The sequence below is a fragment of the Salminus brasiliensis genome, chromosome 6 (genome assembly GCF_030463535.1).
Source record: "Salminus brasiliensis chromosome 6, fSalBra1.hap2, whole genome shotgun sequence".
NCBI classification, from domain to species: Eukaryota; Metazoa; Chordata; class Actinopteri; order Characiformes; family Bryconidae; genus Salminus; species Salminus brasiliensis.
The window spans coordinates 1,658,342-1,667,192 of NC_132883.1; the positions used below are offsets into that span (position 1 = coordinate 1,658,342).

Genomic DNA, 8,851 nt, shown 5'->3' on the forward strand with positions numbered 1-8,851 from the left:
AGTGATCTTCAGTGACCTTTAGTGACCCCAAGGTGTTCAATCTGGGCAGGAATGTGTTGAGTTTCACTCCTGAGCCTAATTGAAGTCTCTGACCTCCCACAAAAAGGTCCAACAGGATGACCTGACCCGGTCTGAGCTCGACTGGTTGGCACTGAGATAAATGTGTGTGTGCTGAAGGTGCGAGGAACCTTCATTAATAACAGAAGAAGAAGAAAAGGAGGTTAATAAACTTTTAATAAACTTTTATTAAACTTTTATTAAACTTTTATTTAGATTTTAGTCCTGATTTATTACAGACGACTGTGAGCTTTATAATCCCCTTCATAACACTCTAATAAACTGTGTGTATTAGGGCTGTGTATTAACTGGTATATTGTGATACTGTGAGCAAGGTGATATTTTGTAATCTTCTTTATTACTATTATATGGACCATTTTAAAGCCTCCACTCCTCCTGCATTTTTCATGCACTCGTATAAAGCTTTTGGATTAGCAATATAGTATCTGTACAGCAAGCTTCCAAAAACAAAAATAACCCTCCCATAGGACTGCATTGAAATGTGTCCACAAACTTTTAACCAAACAAATGTAAACTTCTCTACAGGTCACATTTATCGTAAGACCAATAGCACAGTTTTATGCTTCATGGTCTTTGGAGGGACCTGACGGTTTTCATAAAACAAAAAAGTATATTTTTCTCCATAGATACGAATTGTGGAAAATAGCAACACCTTAGCAACCACCATAGCGACAAGTAAGCAACACTTTACCAACCACATAGAAACACCTAGCCACCACCGAGGATGCCACAGCAAGAACTTAGAAACACCATAGCAACCACCTGGGATGCTTTAGCAACCCCTTAGCAACATCATAGCAACCACCTAGCAACTAGGCATGGTATCAATAATTTCATGTTTATTGATCTGCTCCAGAGAGTCCTATTCTATTGGCAGTACTTCTCTACAGGGACTAGACAAGCTGTGTATGTGTGTGTGTGTGTGTAGGTGTGTGTGTGTGTGCATTTGAACATCTGTACCAGCAATGGGTGCAAGTAGGTGAATGCCTATGTTGAAAGGGTGTCCACAAACATTTGGACATATAGTATTGATTCAAGCTCTCCTTGGAGTGTGTTCAGGCTGTGTGTTCTGCAGTGGAGATCAGTGGTGGTCCCTCAGGCTGGGTTTTAGGCACCAAGTGGATGAATGAATGTTGTGGGCTGGCTCACAACACACACGCTCACACACACACACACACTCTCACATTACACACACTCACACACACTCACACACACTCACACACATTCACTCACACATTCACGTGGCCCTGATTAGTGTTTTTATGTTCTTATCGCAGACTGACTGACCCGGCAATGTGTGTGTGTGTGTGTGTGTGTGTTGGCGTCTCTCAGTGTTTTATCATGGTGGGCCACAGTGGCGGGAGCTGGGCTGGACGAGGAGGTTTTTCTGGGTGATTTATACTGAGGGGTTCCGGGTTTTTCCTGACCACTGAAAGGCCACTGGGTGGGTCATTTCCTGACACAGTGGGAGGTTCCTTATTAAAGCTGGACTACCCTGCAGACTTGGTAACTGCCACCATGTGTGTGTGTGTGTGTGTAATACAGAGAGAGAGGACAAGTGAGAGGGTATGAAGTGTATCTTACACACTGTGAAGTATGTAACGTCAGTCCACCTTACACTGATGTAGTATCTGATTCCAGAGCGTTTTTTGATTTAACTCACCTCAGTTCAGTCTGAAGTTCTGCTGAAGCTGAAACTGATTCAATACTGGGTTTATAATGTTTAGTCTGTGGCTCCGCCCCCTCAATCTGTTTACTGTTTATTTACTGTTTATTCCCAGCTGCAGGTTAGAGCGCCCCCTACCACATGGCCTAGAGTGGGAAGCTTTTGACAGTGGAGCGCTGAGCCCTGGCTGGGATTTGAATTTATGATCTCCTCACGCTTGATGATGAGCAGCAGTTAGACCGTAGGGCCGGTCTAGAGCTGTAAATAATACACTACATACAAACAGTTCTGAATAAATTTAGAAATTTAGGAATGCACACAGCTTTACAGCTCTAGAGAGGAGCAACTGTCTAACTGCCTGCAGGTCAAGAGACTCAGGAGGTCATAAGTTCAAATCCCATCAACACCACAACCCTTTGTGGTCAGGAGTATAAGAACAGAAATGCCTCAGCTCACAAGATAGGGGTCGCTCTAACCTGCAGATGGGAATAAACAGTACACTGATTGAGGGGGCGGAGTCCCAGACTAAGGTGGACTGACTTCATTGGGTTGAGGAATGTTTATTCATATAATTCATATTACTGTTTATCCAGATGCACAGATTTACACAGATGTTTGGGTAAACAGTAATGTTTAGACATATATACTATACATGGACAAAAGTATTGGGACGCCTACACATTCCACCTACAGGAGATTTTATGCCGTCCCATTCTAACCCCATAGGCTGTATTAATATGGAGCTGGTCCCCCTTTGCTCTAAGCTCTACCAGCAGCAGCAGGTCTGGAGCTCTGCTGCAGTTACTGAGTCAGTTGGAGGCTTTTCTGCACTCTGCTCTGAGCTCAGCACTCGGCCCTGACCCCGCTCTGTAACTTTACGTGGTCTGACAGACACTCGGTGGCTGAGCTGCTCTCTGTGAGCTGTTCCTCCTAAACTCTTCCACTGTTCAATAATAACACCACTCACAGCTGATGGAGGAAGATCAAGTCAAGATCATCTGACTTGTTGTTGTTGTTGCAGCGGTGGATCCTATTACAAAAATCCTCTCTGCTAAAGCTGCCCCAGCCAACTGTAAGTAGTATTACTGTGTATGTCTAACAACTCACATATTAAGGCCCACTGTTGTGGAATGGAACATCCGAGCTAATAATAGAGGTGTGATGTCCACATACTTTTGTCCATATAGTGTAAATACAACATCACCTTTAATACCTTTAACTCTACTACTACACCCCACCCCAATAGCCATCCAGCTGTGAATACTGACTGTTTAGCTCGGTGGGAGAGTGGTGTATTTGGTAAAGTGCTGACATCACAGCTTATTTATTTTAGTTGATGTATTGCTGACCTCGCAGAATCTGACATGAAACCCCAGAAACACCTTTTAACCCCTTTCGACCCCTCACACGACCTCCCCCTGACCCACCAATCCGCACTGAAACACATGCTAAACTGAGCACAGCGGCGGCGCAGTCGATCAGCCGAGGCATGTCTGGCATCTGTAGTGTGAGATGCTAGGCTAACACTGCTAACACACACTGGGCTCAGACTGTAACCAAATAATCATCTTCATAAACCCACATTCAAAATGTGTGTGTGGTAAAGCAGGCTGGATAGACCTTACACTGCATGTCCAAAAGTTTGTGGACATTCCTTCGAATAAATGCATTTAGCTACTTTAAGCTGCACACACACTTGCACAAATGCACACACACATACAGCTTGTCTAGTCCCTGTAGAGAAGAAGTACTGCCAATAGAATAGGACACTGATGACCCTATTGGCTCCATGCTGCCTAATAATGCCAGGCGTGGGCTAGTAGAGGGGTATAAAGCCCCCCAGCATTGAGGAGCTGTGGAGCAGTGGAGGAACTGTGTTCTCTGGAATGATGGTGGTGGTGGAGCTCCATCCAGTACTTTTAATGGGATGCGTTGGGGACTGAAGGATGAGGTGGGGTGGTGATCATCATCCAACATCCTGAACCTCACTACTGATCTTATTGCTGAATGCAATCAATCAAATCCTCACAGCAATGGATCATGTGACTTTGATGTTTTACTGAACTGCTTCTTTAAAAGGTTAATTGAACTGATTGTAACAGAACTGGACTGAGTGTGTGTCCCACTAATGACCTCTCACGCACACACACACACACACACACACACACACAGAGCCACCAGGCTTTAAAAGCTTGTCCATTATCCTGCATGAATACACTCTCACATACTCTCACACACACACACACACACACACACATGCTGTAGCAGGATAACACGCTGAAGCTACTCTACCAAAAGCATTCCAGTGTTAAACCTCATCCCTGCTGTTAGAGAGAGAGAGAAAGAGAGAGAGAAAGAGAAAGAGAGAGAGAGAGAGAGAGAGAGAGAGAAAGAAAGCATTCAGAGCCATACTTGCTCGACCGTCCCATGATGGTGTTCAGGCTCCGGGGGTTCCTTTAAACCCGCCCTGGTTGTATAACTTATTCAGGAGCATGTATAAAGCAGCCCTGTGTGATTTGCTAGGGCAGTGGTTATTACAGGTTAATTACACAGTAATAACATCAGCCACGTCCTACCTGGCCCCGATGTAGAGCGTTCGGTTGACCTGCAGAATTCTCTGGATGTGTAACGGCTCCTGCCTCAGAGACGAGCGGTGCGGTCGGCCCAGAAACACTGGATACTTTCTGACCACTGTGGAGAGAGAAAGCAGGTTATATAGAGTTAATTACAGGTAGACACTCTCACTGACCACTGACTTTATGTGTATTTGGGTTTATTCTAATGTTATATAGAGTTAATTACAGGTAGACACTCTCACTGACCACTGACTTTATGTTTATTTGGGTTGATTCTAATGTTATATAGAGTTAATTACAGGTAGACACTCTCACTGACCACTGACTTTATGTTTATTTGGGTTGATTCTAATGTTATATAGAGTTAATTACAGGTAGACACTCTCACTGACCACTGACTTTATGTTTATTTGGGTTGATTCTAATGTTATATAGAGTTAATTACAGGTAGACACTCTCACTGACCACTGACTTTATGTGTATTTGGGTTGATTCTAATGTTATATAGAGTTAATTACAGGTAGATGCTGTCACTGACCACTGACTTTATGTCTATTTGGGTTTATTCTAATGTTATATAGAGTTAATTACAGGTAGACACTCTCACTGACCACTGACTTTATGTTTATTTGGGTTTATTCTAATGTTATATAGAGTTAATTACAGGTAGACACTCTCACTGACCACTGACTTTGTTTATTTGGGTTGATTCTAATGTTATATAGAGTTAATTACAGGTAGATGCTGTCATTGACCACTGACTTTATGTTTATTTGGGTTTATTCTAATGTTATATAGAGTTAATTACAGGTAGACACTCTCACTGACCACTGACTTTATGTTTATTTGGGTTGATTCTAATGTTATATAGAGTTAATTACAGGTAGACACTCTCACTGACCACTGACTTTATATTTATTTGGGTTGATTCTAATGTTATATAGAGTTAATTACAGGTGGACACTCTCACTGACCACTGACTATGTTTATTTGGGTTTATTCTACTGTTATATACAGTTAATTACAGGTGGACACTCTCACTGACCACTGACTATGTTTATTTGGGTTTATTCTAATGTTATATAGAGTTAATTACAGGTAGACACTCTCACTGCTGAGATACAGAGTTTTAAACCTGGTCCGAGACTGTGTGGGACTGTATAAAACTGTATAAGACTGTATAGGACTGTGTAGGACTGTGTAAGACTGTGTGGGACTGTGTAGGACTGTGTAGGACTGTGCAGGACTGTATAGGACTGTGTAGGACTGTGTAAGACTGTGTAAGACTGTGTAGGACTGTGTAGGACTGTGTAGGACTGTGTAAGACTGTGTAGGACTGTATAGGACTGTATAGGACTGTGTAGGACTGTGTAGGACTGTGTAGGACTGTGTAAGACTGTGTAGGACTGTATAGGACTGTGTAGGACTGTGTAAGACTGTGTGGGACTGTGTAGGACTGTGTAGGACTGTGTAAGACTGTGCAGGACTGTATAGGACTGTGTAGGACTGTGTAAGACTGTGTGGGACTGTGTAGGACTGTGTAGGACTGTGTAAGACTGTGCAGGACTGTATAGGACTGTGTAGGACTGTGTAAGACTGTGTGGGACTGTGTAGGACTGTGTAGGACTGTGTAAGACTGTGCAGGACTGTATAGGACTGTGTAGGACTGTGTAAGACTGTGTGGGACTGTGTAGGACTGTGTAAGACTGTGCAGGACTGTATAGGACTGTGTAGGACTGTGTAAGACTGTGTAGGACTGTGTAGGACTGTGTAGGACTGTGTAAGACTGTGTAGGACTGTATAGGACTGTGTAGGACTGTGTAGGACTGTGTAAGACTGTGTAGGACTGTGTAAGACTGTGTAGGACTGTATAGGACTGTGTAGGACTGTGTGAGACTGTGTGAGACTGTGTGAGACTGTGTAAGACTGTGTAAGACTGTGTAGGAGTTCTGGTCATTGTTCTCATCAGTAGATCTAGCTTTGTTCTCCGTTATTGCTCATCTAGCTCTTGTTCAGCTTTGCCTGTCTCATGTTTCCGACAGCCCTGATCCAGGCTGGAAGTCTTGGATCAATATTATTGATTAGTAATCAATCACCTGAGAGATAATGTGAAAGTGAAGAGGCAGATGAGAAGCCAGGCTCCATCCTCCATCCTTTTTTTTATTTCATTTTTAATTAAAGCAGCGAGATTCCAATAATCTGCTCTGTTAAAACCAACACACCTGTAGGGAGTCCCCCTGCAGTATTCTGTGTGTACGCAGAATAAATTGTAGTGAATTCTGAATAATAGTTAGCAGCCACTGAGTAATTTGATACAAGATACTGATTGATGTACTGTAGACAATTAATAATTCATAATTATCAATTAATAATTCATAGTGGATACTAAATAACTCATATTAGATAAAAAATAATCCAAACTAGTTACTGAATAAATCATAGCAAATTCTGAATAATTTATAGTGGATAGTGATTAATTCATAGTAGATACTGAATAATTCATAGTAGACACTGAATAATTTATAGTAGGCACTGAATAATTCATAGTGGATAGTGAATAATTCATAGTAGATACTGAATAATTCATAGTAGACACTGAATAATTCATAGTGGATACTGAATAATTCATAGTGGATACTGAATAATTCATAGTAGACACTGACTAATTCATAGTAGACGCTGAAAAATGTATAGTAGACACTGAATAATTCATAGTAGACACTGAATAATTCATAGTAGACACTGACTAATTCATAGTAGACGCTGAAAAATTTATAGTAGACACTGAATAATTCATAGTAGACACTGAATAATTCATAGTAGACACTGAAAAATTCATAGTAGACACTGAATAATTCATAGTAGACATTGAATAATTCATAGTAGACGCTGAAAAATTTATAGTAGACACTGAATAATTCATAGTAGACACCAAAAAAATCTATAGTAGACATTGAATAATTCATAGTAGACACTGAAAAATTTATAGTAGACATTGAATAATTCATAGTAGACACTGAAAAATTTATAGTAGACACAGAATAATTCATAGTAGGCACTGAATAATTCATAGTGGATAGTGAATAATTCATAGTGGATACTGAATAATTCATAGTAGACACTGAATAATTCATAGTAGACACTGAATAATTCATAGTGGATAGTGAATAACTCATAGTAGACACTGAATAATTCATAGTAGACACTGAATAATTCATAGTGGATAGTGAATAACTCATAGTAGACACTGAAAAATGTATAGTAGACACTGAATAATTCATAGTAGACACTGAAAAATTCATAGTGGATAGTGAATAATTCATAGTAGATACTGAATAATTCATAGTAGACACTGAATAATTCATAGTGGATAGTGAATAACTCATAGTAGACACTGAAAAATGTATAGTAGACACTGAATAATTCATAGTAGACACTGAAAGATTTATAGTAGACATTGAATAATTCATAGTAGACACTGAATAATTCATAGTGGATAGTGAATAATTCATAGTAGATACTGAAAAAATTATAGTAGATACTGAATAACTCATAGTGGATACTGAATAATTAATAGTGGATACTGAATAATTCATAGTAGACACTAAAGATTTTATAGTAGACGATGATTAATTCACAGTAGATAATTAATAACTCATGAATAATACTGAATAATTCATAGCGGATATTGAATACTTCACAGTGTATAGTAAATAATTTGTAGTGGATACTGAATAATTAATAGCAAACAGTCAATAATTAATAGTGGATAGTGAATAAGTCATAGTAGACATTAAATAATTTATAGTAGATTATTCTTTTACAGTAGATAATGAATAATTAAAAAAGGATTGTAAATAATTCATAGTAGATACTCAATAATTCATAATTCATACACCTCATGATCAGCACAGTGGCTCCTGCACACGCAAATGACTGGACTGCTTCAGAGTCTGGAGTTTAGGAGGGCAGACCCACTCACTTTACTGAAGCCACACGCTCTGATCAGCCTGTCTGATTTACCTCTTACACTCAGTGTTCTCCAGCGGTGTGAGTGTGTGTGTGTGTGTGTGTGTGTGTGTGTGTGTGTGTGTGTGTGACGGAGTGTATTACCTTCAGTGGGGATGGAGCTCAGGGGTCCAGGCTCCTCTGGAAACGCAGAACACACCACCCGGACCAGCCAGAGGAGAGTGAGGAAGGGTCCAGTCAGGGTCATCATGGCAGCAGAGCCGAAATGCTGTAAAAGGAGAAGACCGTGAGGACCAGCGTCAAGAAGAAACCACACACTCTTCAGATTCAGCCTATCTGATACACACTCACTCGCTCAGTCGCTCTCTCTCTCTCTCTCTGAGATTATGATCAGTGATTAAGCCGTCCAGCAGCGGCGCGGGGGCACGCGGGTCTAACAGTTGTGTGTGTCACCGGTTAACAACAGCACTGTAACCCACTTTATTGAACCAGCGAGACTCCATACAAGAGTGTGTGTGTGTGGGGGGGGGGGGAGTGAGTGAGTGAGTGAGTGACAGTTGTC

The 8,851-nt window shown here is 40.9% G+C and overlaps 1 protein-coding gene across 1 annotated transcript in view; it reads right to left on the reverse strand.

The window, feature by feature from the left end:
- sema6bb (sema domain, transmembrane domain (TM), and cytoplasmic domain, (semaphorin) 6Bb) overlaps positions 1-8,555 on the reverse strand; it is an 85,338-nt gene extending 76,783 nt beyond the window's left edge. The window contains exons 1-2 of the mRNA XM_072681291.1: positions 8,434-8,555; positions 4,321-4,435 (exon numbers count right to left, since the gene is read on the reverse strand). Coding sequence (XP_072537392.1) covers positions 4,321-4,435; positions 8,434-8,539 — 221 coding nt within the window. The 5' untranslated portion in view covers positions 8,540-8,555. The remainder of the gene's footprint in view (positions 1-4,320; positions 4,436-8,433) is intronic.
- Between the last annotated feature and the right edge of the window lie 296 nt (positions 8,556-8,851).